At 44.8% G+C, this 27,648-nt stretch overlaps 1 protein-coding gene across 1 annotated transcript in view; it reads right to left on the minus strand.

Annotated features, from left to right (window-relative positions):
- The window catches only part of LGALS3 (galectin 3), a 28,137-nt gene extending 1,989 nt beyond the window's left edge, over positions 1–26,148 (minus strand). The window contains exons 1-5 of the mRNA XM_060753464.2: positions 26,040–26,148; positions 6,056–6,078; positions 4,886–5,314; positions 3,704–3,792; positions 588–756 (exon numbers count right to left, since the gene is read on the minus strand). Of these exons, the coding sequence (XP_060609447.2) occupies positions 588–756; positions 3,704–3,792; positions 4,886–5,314; positions 6,056–6,073 (705 nt within the window). The 5' untranslated portion in view covers positions 6,074–6,078; positions 26,040–26,148. The remainder of the gene's footprint in view (positions 1–587; positions 757–3,703; positions 3,793–4,885; positions 5,315–6,055; positions 6,079–26,039) is intronic.
- Positions 26,149–27,648: the final 1,500 nt, after the last annotated feature.

A 27,648-nucleotide genomic window follows, 5' to 3' on the forward strand; every position in this document is an offset into this window, starting at 1 on the left:
CAGAGTGTGGTGGGGGCTCCATCTTTGGAGGCTTTTAAACAGAGGCTGGATGGCCATCTGTCAGGGGTGATTTGAATGCAATGTTCCTGCTTCTTGGCAGAATAGGATTGGACTGGATGGCCCATGAGGTCTCTTCCAACTCTAGGATTCTATGATCCAGGTGTAGCTTGACCAAGGCGGAATAATAATAATAATAATAATAATAATAATGGATCATAAACCCACAAAGGTCGTGGAAAATGAACATGCAAAAATACTGTGGGGCTTTTGAATCCAGACTGACAAAGTTTTGGAACACAATACACGAGACATCACGATTGTGGAAAAGAAAAAAGTTTGGATTATTGATATCGCCACACCAGGTGACAGTTACATTGAGGAAAAGCAACAGGAAAAACTCAGCCACTATCAAGACCTCAAAATCGACCTGCAAAAGCTCTGGCATAAACCAGAGCCTTTTTGCCGCCACATCACATTGTTGGCTCAGGTTTAACTTGTCGTCCACGAGGACTTTGGACTGGGAGAAAAGCAGAATACAAATGAAACAAACCCACAGGGACCTAAAAGGGAAAAGGCTCCCCTCTTACCTTGAATGGCTTGCCGGCCTCAAAAGGGAACCTTGGAGCTGTCCGGTCTTCCTTTCCCCAACTGTTGTTCATCATCGTGTTGCAGACAATCACTTTCCGGTTGTTCTCATTGAACCGGGGATTGAAATGGAAGGCGATGTCATTTCCTTTCTTCAAATCCACCTGAATCCTGCAAGAAGCAAGAAGACACAACTTGTAGCCACCTGGATGTTTCCAAGGAATGTTGCAATATTAAGCTTTAATAATTAGATCATTTAAAATATTGGGGTTATTATTATTATTAACGTTAAGAATATTTTAATAATAATAATAATAATAACAACAACAACAATTTATTTATATTTCGCCCTATCTTCCCAGAGGGACTCAGAGCGGATCGTAGTACACATACACGGCAAACATTCAATGCCATTTTGGATAGACAGGACCGACAGAAGAGAAAGGAGGTATGCTGTGTTGACATTGATTTTTTTTTTGGCATCTAGGAGGTTGTGCTCGCATCCAACCACAGGAGGGTGCTGTTGCTCTATTCTCTATGACAGCGTTTCTCAACCTGTGGGTCGGGACCCCTGTGGGGGTCATGAGGGGGTGTCAGAAGGGTCGCCAAAGTATTTTCTGTTGGTCATGGGGGTTCTATGTGGGAGTTTGACAAAATTCTATCATTGGTTGGGTTCAGAATGCTCTTTGATTGTAGGTGAACTATACATCCCAGCAACTACAACTCCCAAATGTCAAAGTCTATTTTCCCCAAACTCCACCAGTGTTCACATTTGGGCATATTGAGTAATTGTGCCAAGTTTGGTCCAGATCCATCATTGTTTGAGCCCACAGTGCTCTCTGGATGTAGGTGAACTACAACTCCCAAACTCAAGGTCAATGCCCACCAAACCCAGTATTTTCTGTTAGTTATGGGAGTTCTATGTGCCATGTTTGGTCCAATTCCATTGTTGGTGGAGTTCAGAAAGTTATTTGATTGTAGGTGAACTATAAATCCCAGCAACTACAACTCCCAAATGTCAAGGTCTATTTTCCCTAAACTCCACCAGAGTTCACATTTGGGCACATTGGGTATTTGTGCCAAATTTGGTCCAGTGAATGAAAATACATTCTGCATATCAGATATTTCCATTATGATTCATAACAGTAGCAAAATTAAAGATATGAAATAGCAACGAATATAATGTTATGGTTGGGGGTCACCACAACATGAGGAACTGCATTAAGGGGTCGCAGCATTAGGAAGGTTGAGAAACACTGCTCTATGACGAAGAGTCATCAGGACTTCCATCCTCCTTTTAATCATTGGGCATTTTCTGATCTTTTTCTTTTATGGTTTCGTAAAATATCTTCCCTGCTTGGTTTAGTGGTACCTAATTTCTCTACTTACAGCTCAAGCTGTTTTCAAACTACTTAGGTCCGTGGTTCTCAACCTGTGGGTCCCCAGATGTTTTGGCCTTCAACTCCCAGCAATCATAACAGCTGATAAACTGGCTGGGATTCCTAAGAGTTGTAGTCCAAAACACCTGGGGACCCACAGGTTGAGAACCACTGGCTTAGGTAAACAGTAAGCTGGGCTGACAGTCGGGAGCTCATACTGATCTGGGGTTTTGAACTGGCAACCTTTTGGTTGGTAGATCTTATCACTGCTTGTGATTTACCAGCTGTGCTAAAGCCCGGCAAATTGTGACGTCACCATCATTGGTAGAACGAAAACTCATGAGGGAGGTTTTACAAAAGCATATGAAGACATTATTATTTCTGGACAATTGTGTTTTAATTCTTCCAGACTTAGGGCACATCTCCACTGTAGAATTAATGCAATTTGACACCACTTCAATTGCAACAGCTCAATGCTATGGAATTATCGGAGTTGCAGTTTTGTACGGTCTTCAGTAATATCTAGACCCTCCAGTGCAACTTCCAGCAGAAGTTAATCATAGAGTCAGGCTGGGAGACATAGAAATTTTAATAAATACCCTGGGAATTCCACAGATATATAAACCCGTTTTCCTAGTTTCCAACAGACCTCACAACCTCTGAGGATGCTTGCTATAGATGCAGGCGAAACATCAGGAGAGAATGCTTCTGGGACATGGCTGTACATCCTGGAAAACTCACAACAACCCAATGATTCTGGCTATTATTATTATTATTATTATTATTATTATTATTATTATTATTTACTCTATTTATATACCACTTTTCTCAGCTCTCAGGTGACTCAAAGAGGTTTACAGTAGCAAAAATTCAATGAAAGTCTTCAACAATACATCTAATAAAGATATTCTTCCAGATTTAAAAAAAATGCAATAACTGTATATTTTATTATGCACTTTCACTGTGCCCTCAATCCCAGACTGTAGTGACTGCAAGTTCAGCTAGAAATCTTCTAGCGTGGGCACCAAAACCTAGGTAAAGGTAAAGGTTTTCCCCGGACATTAAGTCCAGTTGTGTCCAACTATGGGGGTTGGTGCTCCTCTCCATTTCTAAGCCAAAGAGTCGGCGTTGTCCGTAGACACCTCCAAGGTCATGTAGCCAGCATGACTGCATGGAACACCATTACCTTCCCGCCATGTTTTTGAACTGCTAGGTTGGCAGAAGCTGGGAGCCGGCATTGTCCGTAGACACCTCCAAGGTCATGTAGCCAGCATGACTGCATGGAGCGCCATTACCTTCCCAACAGAGTGATACCTACTTATCTACTCACATTTGCATGTTTTTGAACTGCTAGGTTGGCAAAAGCTGGGGCTAACTGTAGGAGCTCACCCCACTCCCTGGATTCGAACCTGTGACCTTTCGGTCAGCAAATTCATCAGCTCAGCGGTTTAACCCGCTGTGCCACTGGGGGCTCCCTCCAAAAACTAGAGTCTACACCAAAATCCAACTGGAAATAAGTTTTGATTCAACTCAATCCTCTTTCCCACGTTTCTGAGATTGTTACCCATCCTGAATAGGGACAAAGAAGAGGGACCTATTTATCCATTTGCGAAATGAATGCATGAATAAATAAATATATAGATGAAATAAGAAAACTTCAGATCCAGTCGTAGTCGCCCCCACCCCCACCCCCACCCACCCCCGGCCCCTTCCCCACAATCTCTTCTTCCATCCTTTACTTGTTTGGTCTCTGATTCACTGTTCCAACGATGGTGATTAACAAGCGAGGCATGAGCCCAGACTGAAGAGGGATGTCGCAAGGAACCTTCTGAAAAAGAGCACAAAAAGCAGGGTTTAAGTAAACATAACAACAACAACAACCACAAATGCCATCAAAGCCAGAATTGAAAAGGCAACGACAGATCCCAAATGTAGACTCTGCAAGGAAGCAGATGAAACAATAGATCACATCCTGAGCTGCTGCAAGAAGATTGCGCAGACAGACTACAAGCAGAGGCATAACACCGCTGCTCAGATGATTCATTGGAACTTGTGCCACAAACACCATCTGCCTGCAACAAAGAACTGGTGGGACCACAAGCCAGAAAAAGTTACAGAAAATGAACACGTCAAACTACTCTGGGACTTCTGAATTCAGACAGAGTTTTGGAGAAGGATACTCCTGACCTCATGATCGTGTTAAAAAACAAAGTGTGGATTGTTGATGTTGCAATCTCAGGTGACAGCAGGATTGAAGAGAAACAACTAGAAAAGCTGGCACGATATGAGGATTTAAAGATCGAACTGCAAAGACTCTGGCACAAGCCAGTAAAGATGGTCCCAGTGGTGATCGGCACACTGGGTGCAGTGCCTAAAGACCTTGGCCTGCACTTAAACACAACTGAAGCTGACAAAATTATGATCTGTCAACTTCAAAAGGCCATCTTACCGGGATCTGCACGCATTATTCGCTCTTGGGCAGAGTAATTCTATAGTTGGTGGGGTTTGGAATGCTGTTTGATTATAGGCGAACTATAAATCCCAGCAACTACAACTCCTAAATGTCAAGGTCTCTTTCCCCCAAACTCCAACAGTGTTCACATTTGGGCGTATGGGGTATTTGTGTCAAATTTGGTCCAGTGAATGAAAATGCATCCTGCATATCTGATATTTACATGATGATTCATAACAGTAGCAGAAGCGAATTATTAACTCTTCTCAGAGAGATTCCTGATTTTCCCAAAATGGTGGTGAATGCCATTTTCCAAAAGGTTATGGAGATTTCCATTTCCCAAAAGGTTATGGCACAATTTTTCCAAAAGGTTATGACTTCTAACAAGGTTATTACGCTTTTCCAGAGATCGTAATTCCCCAAAACATCCTTTTGCTTGATCACAAACACATGCAAACATATCCCTTACCAATGGAGCAGAAGTGCCTCCAGGAGCCCCATATCCCGGTCCAGTCTGTGGGGCAGTTGGCTGTGCGCCAGAACCGCTTGGTGGCTGCCCAGGAGAGGGATACATTCCTGATGCTCCGGGTGAGACAACTCCTGGTGCGCTGGGATATCCACCTGGAGCAGGGGGACCACCGGGGTATGCACCAGGGCCGGAGGGGCCTCCAGGGTATGCGCCCGGTGCTCCTGGATATGCGCCAGGTGCTCCTGGATATGCGCCGGGTGCTCCTGGGTATGCTCCGGGTGCTCCTGGGTATGCGCCGGGTGCTCCTGGGTATGCGCCCGGTGCTCCTGGATACCCTCCTGGGTATCCCCCCGACTGACCTCCCCAAGGAGAAGGCTGCGCATTCGGGTTGGGGTTGGGGTTGTTGGACCCTGAAAGGGCATCGGTGAGCTGTGGAAGAAGCAAAACAGCATCAGTCAGCAAGCAAAAGCATTTGCAAGGCAGAGGGATTGGATTGCATGGCTTTTTTGGCCTTTTCCAACTCTAGGATTCTATACACACTGTAGGAACTGTGCTTTGGTGCAGCTAGTTAGTAGCCACCTGCATTAAATCACTACTGACCAAGAGGTCATGAGTTCGAAGCCAGCCCGGGTCGGAGTGAGCTCCCGACCATTAATAGTCTAGCTTGCTGTTGACCTACGTAGTTCAAAAGATAGTTGCATTTGTCAAGTAGGAAATTTAGGTACCGCTTTATGCGGGGACGCTAATTTAACTAATTTATGACACCATAAAACCTTCCAGCGGAATGCAGAAGAATGAGGAAGTACTCAATCAAGGACTCGGTATCACAAGTGGACGGTGAAGCGGGAGCTCCCCCTGTGGCCAGAATCGAGCATACCCTCATGAAGCCAGAAACGCTGGAATGTTAAATTGCCTCTGTGCCTGTCTATATATGTTATATGTCTAATGGCATCGAATGTTGGCCATGTATATGTGCATTAATCCGCCCTGAGTCCCCTGTGAGGCAAGAAGGGCAGAATATAAATACAAAACTTTATTAAAGATTATTTTCTCAGTAAAGTAGTCAATACCCAAAGTAAAAAGAGTCTCCACCTGCCTGCAGGAGACAAAACCAAACGGGAGAATCTCAAAATAATGCCTTAAAAGAATACCTCCTTAAGAAATACTTACCGAAAATCCGTCAGACATGTTTCCTGGGGGAAGAAAAGGAAAAACGGAAGGGATTAATAGAGCACGACATATCCTTAAATGTCACCAGCCCCACCTCAAAGCAAACAAGAGAGTCAGTGCGGCATTTAACACATAAAGCCACCCTATATTGTGAGAAAGGCACAATAATAATTAACATCAAATAATAAATATCAATTGGAATATACTAGGAATTGGAGACTGTGAGAGGCTGTGAGAGGCTGTTCAGCAGTGGAACTCTCTGCCCCGGAGTGTGGCGGAGGCTCCTTCTTTGGAGGCTTTTAAGCAGAGGCTGGATGGCCATCTGTTGGGGGTGTTTGGATGCAATTTTCCTGCTTCTTGGCAGAATGGGGTTGGACTGGATGGCCCACGAGGTCTCTTCCAAGTCTAGGATTCTACGATTCTATGAGTTGGTGTGAGTTTTCCGGGCTGTCTGGCCATGTTCCAGAAGCATTCTCTCCTGACGTTTCGCCCACATCTATGGCAGGCATCCTCAGAGGTTCTGAGGTCTGTTGGAAACTAGGCAAGTGAGGTTCATATATCTGTCCTTGGTGGGAGAAAGAACTCTTGCATGCTTGAGGCAAGTGTGGATGTTGTAATTGGCCAGCTTGATTAGCATTGAATAATCTTGCAGCTTCAAAGCCTGGCTGCTTATTGCCTGGGGGGGGGGGGGGGGGATCCTTTGTTGGGAGGTGTTAGTTGGTCCTGATTGTTTCCTGTCTGGAATTAACACTTGTCTCAAACAGCCAAAAGTTCTTTCTCCCACCCTGGACATTCCACAGATATATGCAAATGTGAGTAGATCAATAGGTACCACTCTGGCAGGAAGGTAATGGTGCTCCATGCAGTTATGTCGGTCACATGACCTTGGAGGTATCCACGGACAACGCCGGCTCTTCGGCTTATAAATGGAGATGAGCACTGCCCTTCAGAGTCAGACACAATTAAACGTAATGTCAAGGGGAAACCTTTACCTTTACTACTTAGAAGAAATAAAGGGGAATGTTCAGGAAGCAGCCAGACTCTGTAGCTGCAAGGCTATCCAATGCTAATCAAAGTGGCCAAATGCAACATTCACACCTGCCTCCAACAGACAAGAGTTCTTTCTCCCACCCTGGACATCATTCCAGAGATATATAATCCTCACTTGCCTAGTTTCCAACAGACCTCACAACCTCTGAGGATGCCTGTCATAGATGTGGGCGAAACATCAGGAGAGAATGCTGCTGGAAGATGAACAGACAGCCCGGAAAACTCACATTAACCCAGTGATTCCGGCCAGGAAAGCCTTACAACAACACATTACTAGGAATTGAGCAGTGAGAAGAACATGATATGAAACCTACACTGAGTCTGAACTAATTTGCAGGTTACGACTATTACGCTGTCATATAGAACAATATGTAAACGTTCCATTTCCATATATACTGGCAGATGTTTGGCTTGTCTTCAGGTGTATCTTGAGATCAGAAAAGTTAAAGCAACAAAAACAGTTTGCTCAGAAGTCCTGGAACTTTTACGCCGACGATTATATGGAAAATCCCTAACTTTTCTTCTCTCCGATCTTACTTCGAGGGTGGCAAGGAATGGAGGGCGAGGCTGAAGCTCCAGATGCCTCTTGTTTGCTTGAGGGCAAAACAGGGGGAACATCTGGCCTCCAGATGTGTTTGGCCTCCGTGCTCAACACAGAACTCATCTAAAAATACAAAAACAGTACAAAGCCATAAAAACATTGGGTTGTTGTAGGTTTTTTTGGGCTATATGGCCATATTCTAGAGGCATTCTCTCCTGACGTTTCGCCTGCATCTATGGCAAGCATCCTGAGGATGTTTGCCATAGATGCAGGCGAAACGTCAGGAGAGAATGCCTCTAGAATATGGCCATATAGCCCAAAAAAACCTACAACAACCCAGTGATTCCGGTCACGAAAGCCTTCGACAATACATAAAAACATTATTGTGGGCATCTCTTTATTAAAATCGTTATTCAATTGCATCGTCAGCTTGTTCCACGATTTTGCAAAATTAGCAAAAGTCTGCTAAAAAAAGCCAGGTTTTAACCTTTCTTCAAAAAATCAGGAGGGAAGGGGCTGCTCTTATATCCTTGGGAAGGGCATTCCATAGCCGAGGGGCCACCACTGAGAAGGCCCTGTCTCTCGTCCCTGCCAAACACATCTGTGAGGAAGGCGGGACCGAGAGCAGGGCCTCCCCAGAAGATCTTAGTGTCCTAGATAGTTCATAAGAAGAAATACGTTCGGATAGACCAGAACCGTTTAGGGCTTTATAGGCTAAAGTCAGCACTTTGAATTCTGCCCAGAAGCAAACTGGCAGCCAGTGAAGCTGGTGCAACAGAAGAGTTTTGTGCTCCCTGAGAACCACTCCTGTTAGCAACCTGGCTGCCGACCGTTGGACCATTTGCAGCTTCCGAACAGTCTTCAAAGGCAAACCCAGGTAGAGCGCGTTGCAGTAGTCTATACGGGATGTAACCAGAGCGTGGACTACCGTGGCCAAGTCAGATTTTCCAAGGTACGAGCGCAGCCGGCGCACGAGTTTTAACTGTGCAAATGCTACCCTGGTCACTACCAAGACCTGGGGCTCCAAGCTCAGCGATGAATCCAGGATCATCCCCAAGTTGCGAACCTGCGCTTTCAGGGGGAATGTGACCCCGTCCAGCACAGGCCGTAACCCTATGCCCTGCTCGGCCTTGCGACTGACCAGGAGGACCTCTGTCTTGTCTGGGTTTAGTTTCAATTTGTTCACTCTCATCCAGTCCATTACAGAGGCCAAGCACCAGTTCGGGACTTGAACAGCCTCCTTAGTAGAAGGTGGGAAGGAGTGACAGAGTTGGACATCATCTGCGTACAGGTGACACCGCACCCCAAAACTCCGGATGATCTCTCCCAGCGGCTTCATGTAGATGTTCAACACCATGGGAGACAGCATTGAACCCTGAGGAACCCCACAAGACAATGGTTGTGGGATTGAACAGGTGTCTCCCAGTAACACTTTCTGGGAATGGCCCTCTGGGAAGGATCGGAGCCACTGCAAAACAGTACCTCCAAGGCCCATTCCCACAAGGCATCCAGCAGAACCAACAGGGACACATTCCCCCTTGTCTAGCTTCCGGCGTAGATCATCCACTAAGGCGACCAAGGTTGTCTCGGTTCCATGTCCCGGCCTAAAGCCAGACTGTGCCAGATCCAGAAAATCCGTGTCTTCCAGGAATACCTGGAGTTGTGAGCCCACCACAAGTGGGAAGTGTTGGATGGAGGAAAGACAATCTTACTTAGGCGATCCCTCGCAGTCCGAGGATGATAGTCCTCTAATGTGGTATCCTGGCAGTGGGACTGTAGGTGGCTGTGGAGCCCTATTCTTGATCTGCATCTTCTCCCGCAGTGAGGGCATTGGTTTCCAGGTGGAAAGCGGTCTCGGTTGGGGTTGGCTTGACATGCCTTCCTCTTGGCATGTTTCTCTCTTTCACCCTCCATTCGCGCCTCTTTAAATTCTACAGCACTGCTGGTCACAGCTGACCTCCAGCTGGAGCGCTCAAGGGCCAGGGCTTCCCAGTTCTCAGTGTCAATGCCAGAGTTTTGAAGGTTGGTTTTGAGCCCGTCTTTAAATCTCTTTTCCTGTCCACCAACATTCCGTTTTCCGTTCTTGAGTTCGGAGTAGAGCAACTGCTTTGAGAGACGGTGGTCGGGCATCCGGACAATATGGCCAGTCCAGCGGAGTTGATGGTGGAGGACCATCGCTTCAATGCTGGTGGTCTTTGCTTCTTCCAGTACGCTGACATTTGCCCACTTGTCTTCCCAATGCTTTGGGAGACAGTGGTCGGGCATCCAGACAACATGGAGTTGATGGCGGAGGACCATCGCTTCAATGCTGGTGGTCTTTGCTTCTTCCAGCACGCTGACATTTGCCCACTTGTCTTCCCAATGCTTTGGGAGACAGTGGTCGGGTATCCAGACAACATGGAGTTGATGGCGGAGGACCATCGCTTCAATGCTGGTGGTCTTTGCTTCTTCCAGCACGCTGACATTTGCCCACTTGTCTTCCCAATGCTTTGGGAGACAGTGGTCGGGCATCCAGACAACATGGAGTTGATGGCGGAGGACCATCGCTTCAATGCTGGTGGTCTTTGCTTCTTCCAGTATGCTGACATTTGCTCACTTGTCTTCCCAATGCTTTGGGAGACAGTGGTTGGTCATCCAGACAACATGGAGTTGATGGCGGAGGACCATCGCTTCAATGCTGGTGGTCTTTGCTTCTTCCAGCACGCTGACATTTGCCCACTTGTCTTCCCAATGCTTTGGGAGACAGTGGTCGGGTATCCAGACAACATGGAGTTGATGGCGGAGGACCATCGCTTCAATGCTGGTGGTCTTTGCTTCTTCCAGCACGCTGACATTTGCCCACTTGTCTTCCCAATGCTTTGGGAGACAGTGGTCAGGCATCCAGACAACATGGAGTTGATGGCGGAGGACCATCACTTCAATGCTGGTGGTCTTTGCTTCTTCCAGCATGCTGACATTTGTCCGCTTGTCTTCCCAAGAGATTTGCAGGATTTTCCGGAGGCAGAGCTGATGGAATCGTTCCAGGAGTTGCGTGTGACATCTGTAGACTGTCCATGTCTCGCGGGTATATAGCAGGGTTGGGTCAAAGAAGAATCCAAGGTGGCAGAGGGTTGGACTAGATGACCTTTGTGGTCTCTTCTAGGATTCTAAAGAAATGCAACCTCGCTCCATCAGCAATGCGCAGGAAGCACACCCAATGCGCATCCCATGTATTTCCTTCTGCATTTTGTACACACATGGCATTGACTCATCTTGGAACGAACTCAACGAGCCTATTTCGGGTTTCTCAACACCAAACAGAGCTGGTTTTGTACAAAGGGATCGATGCACGGCCCAGCCTTGGCTGAAGCTCTCAGGCTCTGTGCAGGGAGCTTAAGACGCAAACAACCAACAAACCCTTTTTGCAATATTTTAATTTGCTGTAGCGATCACCATAGCACCGTCTTTGGGGAAACACACGCAGCGATTGTCCATAGTTTCACTTCCAAACCGCTGTGCAAATACGAGTCATCGCTTGACACACCCATAGATTTGGCTCCGGGCGTCCGACTCCGTTGCCTTTCCCTCTGCATGTATTTGTCACACAATGTAAGCTGTCTCCATGGTAAACGCCTCTCTCCATCACTTCTGAGTTTGTTGAAGTTGTGGTTGTGTGCCTGCAAGTGGCTTCAAGATTATGACAAAGCAACCACAAGGAGGGTGACTCGCCCTGGGTCACCCAATGGGTTATCAGAGCTGGGTGGGGATTCAAACTCTGTTCCCCAAACCAATACACTATGTAACCCAATTTTTGGGTTCTCAATGTCATTTCCTGGGTTTTCCATGTCATTTCCTTATTGGTTCTATCATTAAAAAACATGGGAAAGAAGTTAATTAAACTGCCAAAACTTTGCTTTTGCAGGAGGGAGGGACATCATCCTGCCAAAGCACATTTTGCTCTAGTTTTCCAATGAACATCTCATCGAGTCTCAAACCAATTCAACACAGTTTGTGGCACAAAAACAACGTTTCTGGAGTAGGACAACTACTTTCAAAGTACTTTCAAAGTAAGGACCGCACAATTAAACAGGAAATAACCCTTTCAAACCAAGAACAGATTTTTTTTCAAATTGTGTTACATAATGTTACACGCAATTTTATAGCAGAAAGAGAAAGAGCGAGATAATAGATAGATAGATAGATAGATAGATAGATAGATAGATAGATAGATAGAGATTTCATTTAGATTGATATATATAAAATCAGAGATAGATAGATTAGATATGGTAGATATGATAGAAGAAAGATTCTAGATATTCTATACCTAGGAGAGAGATGATAGATATAGAGTAGAAGAGAGAGAGATGATAGAAATTAGACATACACACACACACACACACACACGTGTGTGTGTATATATATGTGTGTGTATGTGTGTGTGTGTATAGTGTGTGTGTGTGTGTGTGTGAAAGAGACAGACAGATGATAGACAGATATTAGATAGATAGATAGATAGATAGATAGATAGATAGATAGAAGAGAGACAGACAGATATAGATAGGTGTGATATGTGTGTGTGTGTGTGTGAAAGAGAGAGAGAGAGAGACAGGTGATAGACAGATATTAGATAGATAGATATATAGATAGATAGAAGAGAGACAGACAGACAGATAGATAGAGACAGATAGATGTGATATATGTGTGTGTGTGTGTGTGAAAGAGAGAGAGAGAGACAGATGATAGACAGATATTAGATAGATAGATAGATAGATAGATAGATAGATAGATAGATAGAAGAGAGACAGACAGACAGACAGATAGATAGATATAGACAGATAGATGTGATGTGTGTGTGTGTGACAGATGAGAGATAGATATTAAATAGATATTAAATAGATTATATATATATATATATATATATATAGGATAGAGATGATAGATAGATAGATAGATGGATGGATGGATGGATAGATAGATAAATAGATAGATAGATAGATAGATAGATAGAGAAAGATTAGATAGATATGTATATAGAAGAGAGAGATGATTGAGATTATATATGTGTGTGTGTGTGTGTGTGTGTGTGTGAGAGAGAGAGAGACAGATGATAGATAGACAGATTAGATAGATAGATAGATAGATAGATAGATAGATAGATAGATAGATAGATGGATAGATAAATAGATAGAAAGATAGATAGGAGAGATAACACAGACAGATAGAGACATAGATGTTATCTATATATATGATAGATAGATAGATAGATATTAAATAGATATGATATGATATATATAGAAGATAGAGATATAGATGATAGATAGATGGATAGATAGATAGATAGACAGAGAAAGATTAGATATGATGTATATAGAAGAGACAATGATAGATAGAGCTTAGATAAGATATACATAGAAGAGAGAGATTATAGATTAGTTAGATTAGATAGAAACGATGCATATAGAAGAGAGACAATGGTAGATAGATAGATAGATAGATAGATAGATAGATAGATAGATAGATATTACAAAGATAAATATATAGAAGAGAGAGATGATTGATAGATGAATAGAATATACAGATGACAGACACAGATAGGTAGGTAGGTAGATAGATATAGGGTAAAGGAAAATGTTTTCCCTTGACATTAAGTCTAATCGTGACCAACTCTGGGGGTTGGTGCTCATCTCTCTTTCTAAGCCAAAGAGTCGGCATTGTCCATAGACACCTCCAAGGTCATGTGGCCGGCATGACTGAATGGAGCGCCGTTACCTTCCCGTATTATCTCTACGGGAAGTGAGTGATATCTATTGATCTACTCACAAACTGGTACCTATTGATCTACTCACAAACTGGTAAGTTGGCAGAAGCTGGGGCTAACAGTGGGAGCTCACCCCACTCTCCAGATCTGAATCGCTGACTTTTCGGTCAGCAAGTTCAGCAGCTCAGTGGTTTAACCCACTGCGCCACAAGAGGCTCCTCATATATATAGATGGATGGTTGATATAGATGAATGATAAAATATATAGGAGACAGGAGAAGACCATAGAAGAAGGGCCAGCTCCAGAGATGTGCCAACCTCGGTCTGATCCAACAAGATTTTTGTGTTTTCAAAATGTCACAGCCCTGCAGAGCTACAAGATCGTGATTGGCACCAAGCAAATCTCTTTTTATTTTTGTCCGGCGATTCCGTCATGTCTCCCGAATTAATGCTTATTGTTACTGACAACCATTCCGTCACTCGGCGGTTTGAAAATCTGTCGATTGTGTTGTTGCCATACTTTTTCAATTATGATTGTTGCAGTTTTATCTGATGGTCTTTCATGTTCATCGCAAGCCAACTTGGCAAATGAAGAGCTCCGCGATGAAGAAATGAATGGATAGTTTGGGAAATTAGCCTGAACTTTGGGATGAAATGATCAGAAAGGATTTGCCAAATAAACATTGGGGGGAAATATGTACTTCCTGAGGGTAAGAGCGGTTTGACAACAGTGAACTTTTCATTCAAAAATTTTTAATATGTTGGATCTCCACCTCCCAGGGATGTCGAAGCTGGATTCCTGGATGAGATCATTTTTGGGATACAGAGAGCTCAATGCATTCAAGTTACAAGGAAGAAGATTCTGGCTAAATATTAGGAAGGACTTCCAGGTAAACAGACAGACAGATGAGAGATGATAGAAGGTATAGATCAGGGGTCCTCAAACTAATGCCTGGGGGCCGGATACAGCCCTCCAAGGTCATTTACCCGGCCCTCGCTCAGGGTCAACCTAAGTCTGGAATGACTCGAAAGCACACAGCAACAATAACAACAATCCTATCTCATCAAACGGTTCAACAGGGACAAATGCAAAATACTCCACTTAGGCAGAAAAAACGAAATGCAAAGATGCAAATTCGGGGACAATGCCTGGCTCGAGAGCAGTACGTGTGAAAAAGATCTTGGGAGTCCTCGTGGACAACAAGTTAAACATGAGCCAACAATGTGATGTGGTGGCAAAAAAAAGCCAATGGGATTTTGGCCTGCATCAATAGGAGCATGGTGCCTAGATCTAGGGAAATCATGCTCCCCATGCTCTATTCTGCCTTGGTTAGACCACACCTGGAATATTGTGTCCAATTCTGGGCACCACAATGCAAGAGAGATATTGATAAGCTGGAATGTGTCCAGAGGAGGGCGACTAAAACGATCAAGGGTCTGGAGAATAAGCCCTATGAGGAGCGGCTTAAGGAGCTGGGCATGTTTAGCCTGAAGAAGAGAAGGTTGAGAGGAGATATGATAGCCATGTATAAATATGTGAGAGGAAGCCACAGGGAGGAGGGAGCAAGCTTCATTTCTGCTTCCCTGGAGACTAGGACGCGGAACTATGGCTTCAAACTACAAGAGAGGAGATTCCATCTGAACATGAGGAAGAACTTCCTGACTGTGAGAGCCGTTCAGCAGTGGAACTCTCTGCCCCGGAGTGTGGTGGAGGCTCCTTCTTTGGAAGCTTTTAAGCAGAGGCTGGATGGCCATCTGTCAGGGGTGATTTGAATGCAATATTCCTGCTTCTTGGCAGAATGGGGTTGGACTGGATGGCCCACGAGGTCTCTTCCACCTCTTTGATTCTATGATCCTATGAGTTGCAGTTTTACAAGGCCTTTACCATTCTCTGGGTGAGGCACCAGCAGAGAAAACTCGAGATCTTGCAAAACTACACCTCCCAGGAATCCATAGCATTCAGCGAAGGGAGTTCAAGTGGTGCCAAACTGGATTCATTTTGCAGCGGAGATGCGCCCATCTTCAATTCCTGCAACTATGATACATCTGGTTTCTCTCATCAGTCAGCATGGCTTTCAATTACCTTTGTCCCTTTTGGAGACTCATGCTGAACAGAATACATAGCACGGATAAGAATGGGGTCCTTCCAGAGGAAGAACCTGAATTGCAGGCATGTCAATTCATGTCAATTCAAATCTCTGTTGAGTCACCTCCAGCCACTTCCCAAAACTTGTCTGGCAGCCAGGTTAGAGGGAGAAACATTAGTCACCTCTCTGTTCTGCAACTGCAAGAGGTAGCAACTTGGGGTGCATCTACACTGTAGAATTAATGCAGTTTAACACCACTTCGAATGCCAGGGAATCAGGAGAGCTGTACTGTTTGCAAGCTCTTAGCCTTCTCTGCCAAGGAGTGCCGGTGTCTCACCAAACTACAACTCTCAGGATGCCATAGTATTAAACCAAATGGTGTCAATCTGCATTAATTCCACAGTGTAGATGAACACAGAATCAACATTACAGATTTGTGTCCAGTTAATGTGATTTTATATTGCATTGTGTGTTTACCTTGTATTATCTTTTGTATTATTATTTTCATTGGGTTGTTGTAGGATTTTTCGGGCTATATGGCCATGTTCTAGAGGCATTCTCTCCTGACATTTCGCCTGCATCGATGGCAAGCATCCTCAGAGGTAGTGAGGTCTGTTGGAACTAGGAAAAAGGGTTTATATATCTGTGAAATGACCAGAGTGGGACAAAGGACTCTTGTCTGCTGGAGCTAGGTGTGAATGTAGGTTGTTGTAGGTGTTTTCGGGCTATCTGGCCATGGCCTAGAGGCATTCTCTCCTGACGTTTCGCCTGCATCTATGGCAAGCATCCTCAGATGTAGTGAGGTCTGTTGGAACTAGGAAAAGGGGTTTATATATCTGTGAAATGACCAGAGTGGGACAAAGGACTCTTGTCTGCTGGAGCTAGGTGTGAATGTAGGTTGTTGTAGGTGTTTTCGGGCTATCTGGCCATGGCCTAGAGGCATTCTCTCCTGACGTTTCGCCTGCATCTATGGCAAGCATCCTCAGATGTAGTGAGGTCTGTTGGAACTAGGAAAAGGGGTTTATATATCTGTGGAAAGACCAGGGTGGGACAAAGGACTCTTGTCTGCTGGAGCTAGGTGTGAATGTTTCAACTGACCACCTTGATTAGCATATAATGGCCTGACAGTGCCTGGAGCAAACTTTTGTTGAGAGGTGATTAGATGTCCTTGTTTGTTTCCTCTCTGTTGTGCTGTTGTAATTTTAGAGTTTTTTAACACTGGTAGCCAGATCATCATATTTTATTGCTGTATTTTTATGTTGTATATTTGCTTGTTGTAATTGTTGGGCTCAGCCTCATGTAAGCCGCCCTGAGTCCCTTTGGGGAGATGGTGGCAGGGTATAAATAAATAAATAACTAATAATAATAATAATAATTATTATTATTATTACAGATGGTTTGAAGAGAGTGTTTGAGGACCGGGACATCCGTAAGGATACCAAGGTGCTTGTCTATAAAGCTATTGTCCTCCCAACCCTGCTATATGCCTGCGAAACGTGGACTGTCTACAGACGTCACATGCAACTCCTGGAACGATTCCATCAGCATAAATAAATATTATTATTATTACAGATGGTTTGAAGAGAGTGTTTGAGGACTGGGACATCCGTAGGGAGACCAAGGTGCTTGTCTATAAAGCTATTGTTCTCCCAACACTGCTATATGCCTGTGAAACGTGGACTGTCTACAGATGTCAAATGCAACTCCTGGAACAATTCCATCAGCACTGCCTTCGGAAAATCCTGCAGATCTCTTGGGAAGACAGGCGGACAAATGTCAGTGTGCTGGAAGAAGCATGGTCGATGGTCCTCCACCATCAACTCCGCTGGACCGGCCATGTTGTCCGGATGCCCGACCACCATCTCCCAAAGCAGTTGCTCTATTCCGAACTCAAGAATGGAAAATGGAATATTGGTGGACAGGAAAAGAGATTTAAAGATGGACTCAAAGCCAACCTTAAAAACTCTGGCATAGACACTGAGAACTGGGAAGCCCTGGCCCTTGAGTGCTCCAGCTGGAAGTCAGCTGTGACCAGCAGTGCTGCAGAATTTGAAGAGGCATGAATGGAGGGTGAAAGAGAGAAACATGCCAGGAAGAAGGCACGTCAAGCCAACGAGACCGCCTTCCACCTGGAAACCAATGCCCTCATTGTGGGAGAAGATGCAGGTCAAGAATAGGGCTCCAAAGCCACCTATAGATCCATAAGAATACTGATCATGGAAGACTATCCTACTCATCCAACGAGGGATAGCCTAAGTAAGTAAGTAAGGTTTGAAGAGTTGTTTTAATCTTTAGTCTCCTCTCCAAAGAGCGTGCGAGTGCCTCACCAAACTAAAACTCCCAGGAATCCAAAACAGTGAGCCATGGCAGATAAAGTGGTGTTAAACTGGATTAATTCTACAGTGTAGATGCATCTTTACTTCATATCAGGTTTGTTGGGTGCTTAAGAAAAACATATAGGAGTACATTCAGCTATAAAAGCTTCTGTAAGTCACTTGCGGGATATTTTATTTTATTGGTGTGGGAGGAAAGAGATAACTTTCCTGGTTGCCTAATCGCCTGGAGGCAAGAGTGAGTCACCAAAAGAGGATCAGATAAGTTGAGCAGAAATATGTATTAATCCTCAATAGCAGCTCAGTGTTCTTCCAAGGGAGGTTTTAACAGCTTCAGATAGAAATCCAGATCTAGTTTTGTGGGCTTCAGAAGGTCCTTTATGATGAGAATCATGGAAGGGTCCCTTAGAGGTCATCTAGTCCACCCCTTGCTCAGGGCAGGATCTCCAGCCAAAGCATCTCCAACAGGGATCCTTCCTGCATCTTTTTTGGAGACCTGCAGAAAAGGAGACCTCTCCATCTCTCTAAGCAATCCAGGCCACTGCTGAACCACTCTGACTTTCAAGAAGTTCCTTCCAATGTGTTGTTGTAGGGGTTTTTGGGGCTATATGGTCATGTTCTAGAGGCATTCTCTCCTGACGTTTCGCCTGCATCTATGGCAAGCATCCTCAGAGGTAGTGAGGTCCTGATACTGGCCTGATACTGGTCAAAGGACATTTAATCAACTACCAAACTTGCAAATTTTGTGTTTTGTCTGTTTGTTTGTTTGTTTGTTTTGTTCTGTTAGAAATGTAATACAATTGACTGGCTTCCCTGACACGACAAATAAATAAAATAGAATCATAGAGTTGGAAGAGACTTCATGAGCCATCCAGTCCAACCCAATTCTGTCAAGAAGCAGGAAAATTGCATTCAAAGCACCCCTGACAGATAGCCATCCAGCCTCTGTTTAAAAGCTTCCAAAGAAGGAGCCTCCACCACACTCCGGGACAGAGAGTTCCACTGCTGAACAGCTCTCACAGTCAGGAAGTTCTTCCTCATGTTCAGATGGAATCTCCTCTCTTGCAGTTTGAAGCCATTGCTCCACGTCCTAGTCTCTAGGGCAGCAGAAATCAAGCTTGCTCCCTCCTCCCTATGACTTCCTCTCATATATTTATACATGTCTCCTCTCAGCCTTCTCTTCTTCAGGCTAAACATGCCCAGCTTTTTAAGCCACTCCTCATAGGGCTTGTTCTCCAGACCCTTGATCATTTGAGTCGCCTTCCGCTGGACACATTCCAGCTTGTCAATATCTCTCTTCAGTTGTGGTGCCCAGAATTGGACACAGTGTTCCAGGTGTGATCTAACCAAAGCAGAATAGAGCATGGGGAGCATGACTTCCCTGGATCTAGACACTAGGCTCCTATTGATTCAGGCCTTTTATCTTCTTTGACTGCATTCAAGCATCCAGTTACAATACTCTTTTCAAAACCAGACCCAGACGTGCCTGGGCTTTCCTCCCAGGTGCAAATAATACCTTCACAGAAGGAGAGTCAGAGGTAATAACAGGCTCTTAGGACATCGAATATTTAGGCAACAAAAACTTCATTTTGGAGACTCAAAAGAGGAATTAACCCTTTTGCTTTTCAACCTAGTTAGATACTCCACTTAGGCAGGAAAAAAATAAAGTGCAAAGATAGAAAATGGGGGACGATGCCTGGCTTGATAGCAGTACGTGTGAAAAAGATCTTGGAGTCCACATGGACAACAAGTTAAACATGAGCCAACAATGTGATGCAGCAGCAAAAAAAGCCAATGGGATTTTGGCCTGCATCAAGAAGAGCATAGTGTCTAGATGCAGGGAAGTAATGCTACCCCTCTATTCTGCCTTGGTTAGACCACACCTGGAATATTGTGTCCAATTCTGGGCACCACAATTGAAGAGAGATATTGACAAGCTGGAATGTGTCCAGAGGAGGGCGACTAAAATGCTCAAGGGTCTGGAGAACAAGCCCTATGAGGAGCGGCTTAAAGAGCTGGACATGTTTAGCCTGAAGAAGAGAAGGCTGAGAGAAGATATGATAGCCATGTATAAATATGTGAGAGGAGGTCATAGGGAGGAGGGAGCAAACTTGTTTTCTGCTTCCTTGGAGACTAGGAGACTAGGACGCAGAACAATGGCTTCAAACTACAAGAGAGGAGATTCCATCTGAATATTAGGGAGAACTTCCTGACTGTGAGAGCCGTTCAGCAGTGGAACTCTCTGCCCTGGAGTATGGTAGAGGCTCCTTCTTTGGAAGTTTTTAAACAGAGGCTGGATGGCCATCTGTCGGGGGTGCTTTGAATGCAATTTTTGGCAGAATGGGGTTGGAGAGGATGGCCAATGAGGTGTCTTCCACCTCTAGGATTCTATGTAAGTGGATTGGCCGGACTTTTGATTAGCCCATGCAGAATCATAGAATCATAGAATCAAAGAGTTGGAAGAGACCTCCTGGGCCATCCAGTCCAACCCCATTCTGCCAAGAAGCAGGAATATTGCATTCAAATCACCCCTGACAGATAGCCATCCAGCCCCTGTTTAAAAGCTTCCAAAGAAGGAGCCTCCACCACACTCCGGGGCAGAGAGTTCCACTGCTGAACGGCTCTTGTTCCTAAGACAGAAGTGCTTTTTCATGAAAGCTAGTTTTGACCATTTAAAAATGTATTTTGCTCATTGAAATATTACTAAAAGTGACTCATGGCTGGCACATGACTGGCTGCTTTGCTGATTGCTTTTTCTCTCTTGGCTACAGCTTGAGCAATCCCTGCAGAAGGGCCTCTCAAAAGGCTGCATTTCCAAAACGTTACAGTAAGGAGTAAAATTCCACCAAAAAAGTCACTTTAATAGTAGTTTCCTACCAATTGAATACTTTTTGGAACTTATATAACTTATTGCAAACTTGTTATTGAGGTTGTGTGGGGCATTGGGTACGTCTATACCAGGCATGGGCAAACTTCAGCCCTCCAGGTGTTTTGGACTACAACTCCCACAATTCCTAACAGTCGACAGGCTGTTAGGAATTGTGGGAGTTGTAGTCCAAAACACCTGGAGGGCTGAAGTTTGCCCATGCCTGATCTACATTGGCTTTAACTGCTATGGCTCAATGGTTTGTTGAGAGCTGTCGTTTTGCAAGGTCAGAAGCCTAGCCTCCTTTGGTATTGTTGGGAGCTGTCGTTTTGCAAGGTCAGAAGCCTAGCCTCCTTTGGTATTGTTGGGAGCTGTCGTTTTGCAAGGTCAGAAGCCTAGCCTCCTTTGGTATTGTTGGGAGCTGTAGTTTTGCAAGGTCAGAAGCCTAGCCTCCTTTGGTATTGTTGGGAGCTGTAGTTTTGCAAGGTCAGAAGCCTAGCTGCCTTTGGTATTGTTGGGAGCTGTAGTTTTGCAAGATCAGAAGCCTAGCCTCCTTTGGTATTGTTGGGAGCTGTAGTTTTGCAAGGTCAGAAGCCTAGCCACCTTTGGTATTGTTGGGAGCTGTAGTTTTGCAAGGTCAGAAGCCTAGCCACCTTTGGTATTGTTGGGAGCTGTAGTTTTGCAAGGTCAGAAGCCTAGCCTCCTTTGGTATTGTTGGGAGCTGTAGTTTTGCAAGGTCAGAAGCCTAGCCTCCTTTGGTATTGTTGGGAGCTGTAGTTTTGCAAGGTCAGAAGCCTAGCCTCCTTTGGTATTGTTGGGAGCTGTAGTTTTGCAAGGTCAGAAGCCTAGCCTCCTTTGGTATTGTTGGGAGCTGTAGTTTTGCAAGGTCAGAAGCCTAGCCTCCTTTGGTATTGTTGGGAGCTGTAGTTTTGCAAGGTCAGAAGCATAGCCTCCTTTGGTATTGTTGGGAGCTGTAGTTTTGCAAGGTCAGAAGCCTAGCTGCCTTTGGTATTGTTGGGAGCTGTAGTTTTGCAAGGTCAGAAGCCTAACCTTCTCTACCAAAGAGAAATCCTCCAAATGACAACTCACAGGAATCCATAACATTGAGCCATTACAGTTAAAGTGGCATCAAACTGCATTAATTCCACAGTATAGATACATCCATTAACTCTGTAAACCAGATCACATACTGCACATTGGATTAATGCTTTGCAAAGGTGTCACAGAATCACAGAATTGATTGGAAGAGACCTCGCGTGGCCATCCAATCCAACCCCATTTTGCCCCAAAAAAAGGAAAATTGATGATTTGCAGGCTTTGTTTTATACATTGTGTCTGAAAAAGGAAATAGAGTTACACCAACAAAGTAACATTGTAAGATAGTGTTACAACAGTAGCACAACTTCCCTCTCTGCAAACTCATTTTCTTCCTTTTCAAATGCAACTTTGTTTACGCCCAAGTTGTAATTGGGTCGTTGTAGGTTTTTTCAGGCTATATTGCCATGGTCTAGAGGCATTCTCTCCTGACGTTTCGCCTGCATCTATGGCAAGCATCCTCAGAGGTAGTGAGGTCTGTTGGAACTAGGAAAAAGGGTTTATATATCTGTGGAATGACCAGGGTGGGACAAAGGACTCTTGTCTGCTGGAGCGTGGTGTGAATGTTTCAGCTGACCACCCTGGTTAGCATATAATGGCCTGACAGTGCCTGGAGCAAACTTTTGTTGAGAGGTGATTATTTACAAAACCACAAAATTGCATGGGGACTCTGCAAAGCCATCTAGTCCAACCCCTGCCATGTTTGGAAAAGTTACTTTTTGGGGACTATAATTCCAGGAATGATGCAGCATCCATGTTAGATAGTGTATTATAAACCTTCTTGTGTTTTGGAAACATTTTCCTTTTCTAGCTTGATGTTTAGGGTTGTTTTTATGTTTTGCTTTCTAGTGTTATTGTTTCCCGCCACTGTTTGTCAACCAAGGTAAGTTTTGCAAACATTGGAAGAGTTGGCAGCAAACTTCTACATGTCTAAATAGTCACATTTTAATGATATGTTCCTTGGGGCACAAACCTACCTCACTTTATTTGACCGTAAAACAAATCCACCTCTTTCCCTGTCGCTTTCTGGAGGATTTCATAGCAAGATAGATAAGATTGCAAGATAGCAAGATGGATAGATAGATAGATAGATAGATAGATAGATAGATAGATAGACAGACCAACAGATGTTGCTCATGGGGTTGGATGGAAACTGTCCTCCAAAATCCCTGGCTTTATTGGAATAACAACAACAACAACAACAACAACAACAACAACAACAACAACAGAATCATTGTATCCAAGAGTTGGAAGAGACCTTATGGGCCACCCAGTCCAACCCTTTTCTGCCAAGAAGCAGGAAGATCACATTCCAACCCCTCCAGACAGATGGCCATCCAGCCTCTGCTTAAAAGCCTGCAAAGAAGGAGCCTCCACCACACTCCAGGGCAGAGAGTTCCACTGCTGAACAGCTCTCCTTATAGTTAGGGAGTTCTTCCTCTTGTTCAGGTGGGCTCTCCTTTCCTGTAGTCTGAAGCCATTTTTCCATTGTGTCCTAGTCTTCAGGGCAGCAGAAAATAAGCTTGCTCTTTCCTCCCTATGACTTCCCCTCGCCTATTTATGCCTGGCCCTCATCATGTCTCCTCTGAGTCTTCTCTTATGCAGGCTAAACATGCCCAGCTCTTTAAGCCGCTCCTCGTAGGGCTTGTTTTCCAGACCCTTGATTTTTGTGCCACCCTCCTCTGGACACATCCCAGCTTATAGTCAATGGTGCCCAGAATTGGACATAGTGTGATTCCAGGTGTGGCCTGACCAAGGCAAAATACCATGACTTCCCTTAAGGTGAACCAATCACTGGGGTTTTTATGTGTATGTAAATGGCAGGAATGTATATAGCAATGTATGTATTGGTGGAAAATCTGTTTATGGACATATGTATATATTGGTTTTTATCTATGTGTTTATGTATTAGTCTAATTTAAAAGCATGGGAAAGGGAATATTTCCTCTTCTGCACAGACATGAATGGAAAAAGGAACTCTCCCCAGTTTTAAATATTTAACAAGGAGAAAGATGACCAACAAGGTGTGGAAACTATGAATCCCAATGACAAGGGGCTTATTAGGGTGTTGGATAGGTTTACCTTGAAGAAAGGGAAGCGTGAAAGGGAAGCACGAGAGCCAGGTTTAAATATTGGAAGGGAAATCCCATTGAGGAGGAATTAGCAAGCTTGCAATGGGTTTAAAAGCAGGAAATAAGATTCACGGAAAGGCTTCTGAGCCAATCTTGCCATGAAAATACCACCTTAAGCACCAAGGATCCCCCCCCCCCCCACGCCCCACGATGATTTAATTTATGAGCTACCAATTTGGCCAGATCCCTGCAAGATGAAAGATAAGCTTTCAGCTTCATGACAAGGAAAAGTATCATCTTTGGGTTTGGCACTAAAGGATACCCCACCCTTTCCCCAAATTATGGCTGATCACCTGTCAAGTGCCAGATTCCTGCATGATGAAAGATAAGCTTTTGGCTTTGTGACAAGAAAAAGTATCACCTTTGCGTTTGGCACTAAAGGATACCGCACTCTTTCCCCAAATTATGGCCAACCACCTGTCAAGCACCAGATCTCTGCAAGAGGAAAACGATGATTTGATTTACGAACTACCAATTTGACCAGATCCCTGCAAGATGAAAGATAAGCTTTTGGCTTTGTGATAAGGAAAAGTATCACCTTTGGGTTTGGCACTAAAGGATACCCCACCCTTTCCCCCAAATTATGGCCGACCACCTGTCAAGCGTCAGATCCCTTCAAGAGGAAAACCATGATTTGATTTATGAACTACCAATTTGGCCACATCCCTGCATGATGAAAGATAAGCTTTCACCTTTGTGATAAGAAAAAGTATCATCTTCGGGTTTGGCACTAAAGGACACCCCACCCTTTCCCCAAATTATGGCCGATCACCTGTCAAGTGCCAGATCCCTGCAAGAGGAAAAGAAAGCACTTAGGTTTTGCTATAAGGAAACGCTCTCAGGATTTGTGACCAAGGAAAGACTTTTGAACGAAGTTTGCCAAGAAAATCCCATGCTTTTAGGGTTTGGCACCAAAGGGGTTGATTGAACAGCCATCAATAGCCAGATCCCTGCAAGATGAAAGATAAGCTTTCAGCTTTGTGACAAGGAAAAGTATCACCTTCAGGTTTGGCACTAAAGGACACCCCACCCTTTCCCCAAATTATGGCCAATCACCTGTCAAGCGCCAGATCCCTGCAAGAGGAAAAGAAAGCACTCAGGTTTTGCTATATGGAAACGCTCTCAGGATTTGTGACCGAGGAAAGACGTTTGAACCAAGTTTGCCAAGAAAATTCCATGCTTTAGGGTTTGGCACTAAAGGAGTCGATCGAACTATCAATTTGGCCAGATCCCTGCATGATGAAAGATAAGCTTTCAACTTTGTGACAAGGAATGGTATTACCAGGTTTGGCACTAAAGGATACCCCACCGTTTCCCAAATTATGGCTGATCACCTATTAAGTGCCAGATCCCTGCAAGAGGAAAAGAAACCACTCAGGTTTTGCTATATGGAAACGCTCTCAGGATTTGTGACCAAGGAAAGACGTTTGAACCAAGTTTGCCAAGAAAATTCCATGCTTTAGGGTTTGGCACCAAAGGGGTTGATCAATCGGCTATCAATGGCCAGATCCCTGCAAGAGGAAAGGTAAGCACCCTGGCTTTAGGACGAGATAAGACTTCGGAACCAGGAAAATCTTAAATTTTGACATAAAAGGACCTCTGTCCCACCATGGTTTTATTGATAGACCATTAATGGAAAAACACCGTAAGAGGAAAGGTAAGCTCTCAGGTTTTGTGGCTTCTTAACCAATTCTTCCAAAACAATCCCATGCTTTAGGGTTTGGCATCAAATGAGCCTATTATCCTGGTTGTGGATGGGCAGATCCTTGCAAGAGGAAAGCTAGGTTCTTAGGTTTTGTGACAAGGAAAGGCTTAGGAGCCAAGACTCCACTTGCTTCCTTTACTTTTAGGGACTTCTGTACCTTTAATGCAAGCCTGGGCAAGCTTGGGCCCTCCAGGTGTTTTGGACTTCAACTCCCACAATTCCTAACAGCCTACCGGCTGTTAGGAATTGTGGGAGTTGAAGTCCAAAACACCTGGAGGGCCCAAGCTTGCCCACGCCTGCATTAAAGGTACAAAAGTCCCTAAAAGTAGGGAAGCAAGAGGAGATTTTCCCAAGTTTTCAATCTGAAAGAATGCGACCTTTTTCGGGTTGAGAACCCAGAGGCCAAGAAGCCACCCCATTCCCTCCTTGGCTCCTTACCTGGGTGGGTCTACCTGGGTGTCTGTCACTAGTGGACGAAGAGTTCTCCTCGGTCGCCAAAGACGGGCTGAAGCAACAGGGAAAGGCTGGAGGCGCTCAAATAGCCAAGCCCCACCCGAGACCGCCCCACGCGGGACCGCCCCACCCAAGGAGGAGGTGCTCACTCAGATGCAGGGGAGGAAAAGGAGAACGAGGGGGTAAGGTGGCCTCCCTTCAGTGCCTGGTATCAAGGGGTCTCCCCTCTGCCTTTGAACCACTCAGTGGTTAGATCCCTGCAAGGGGAAAGGTAAGCCTTCAGGCTTTGAGACAAGGAGGGGCTGCTTTCTGAAACCTTTCTTCCCAGGAAATCTCAAGGAGAATGAGGGGCTAAAGTGGCCTCCCTCCAATGCCTGGTACTAAAGGGTCTCCCCTCTGCCTTTGAACCACTCAATGGTTAGATCCTTGCAAGGGGAAAGGTAAGCATTTAGGCTTTGCGACAAGGAAAAACTTCTTTCTGAATACTTTCTCCCCAGGAAGTCTCAAGGAGAATGAGGGGGTAAGGTGGCCTCCCTCCAATGCCTGGCACCTAAGGGACCTCCTTTGCCTTTGAACCACCTTATGGCTAAATCCCTGCAAGGAGAAAAGTAAGCCTTCAGGCTTCGCGACAAGGAAAGGCTTCTTTCTGAAACCTTTCTTAGCAGGAAATCTCAAAGAGAATGAGGGAGGGGAGGGTAAGGTGGCCTCCCTCCAGTGCCTGGTACCAAGGGGTCTCCCCTCTGATTTTGAACTACCTTATGGTTAGATCCCTGCAAGCGGAAATGTAAGCCTTCAGGTTTTGAGACAAGGAAAGGCTTCCTCCTGAACCCTTTCTCCCCAGGAAATCTCGAGGAAAATGAGGGGGTAAGGTGGCCTCCCTCCAATGCCTGGTACTAAAGGGTCTCACCTCTGCCTTTGAACCACTCAATGGTTAGATCCCTGCAAGGGGAAAGGTAAGCCTTCAGGCTTTGCGACAAGGAAAGACTTCTTTCTGAACCCTTTCTCCCCAGGAAATCTCAAGGACAATGAGGGGGTAAGGTGGCCTCCCTCCAATGCCTGGTACTAAAGGGTCTCCCCTCTGCCTTTGGACCACTCAATGGTTAGATCCCTGCAAGGGGAAAGGTAAGCCTTCAGGCTTTGCGGCAAGGAAAGGCTTCTTTCTGAACCCTTTCTCCCTGGGATGTCTCAAGGAGAATGAGGGGTAAGGTGGCCTCCCTCCAATGCCTGGCACCCAAGGGACCCTCTTTGCCTTTGAACCACCTTATGGCTAGATCCCTGCAAGGGGAAAGGTAAGCCTTCAGGCTTTGTGACAAGGAAAGGCTTTTTTCTGCACCCATTCTTCCCAGGAAATCTCAAGTTTGGCACCAAAACAAACTTCCCTCTGCTTGTGGCTGGTGACACTTATACAACACAATATTTGTTACTGGGCTATTAATATCATTTCCTAATTGGTTCTATCCTTAAAAACATGGACAAAGTTTATTAAATTGCCAAAACTTTGTTCTCTGCAGGAGGGACATCTTGCTGTAAGCACATTTGGCTATAGCTTTTCTATAATTAATGTCTTTCTTAATTAGTTAGGCGATCCCTCGTA

Source organism: Anolis sagrei, chromosome 1 (genome assembly GCF_037176765.1).
Source record: "Anolis sagrei isolate rAnoSag1 chromosome 1, rAnoSag1.mat, whole genome shotgun sequence".
In the NCBI taxonomy this organism is placed as follows: Eukaryota; Metazoa; Chordata; class Lepidosauria; order Squamata; family Dactyloidae; genus Anolis; species Anolis sagrei.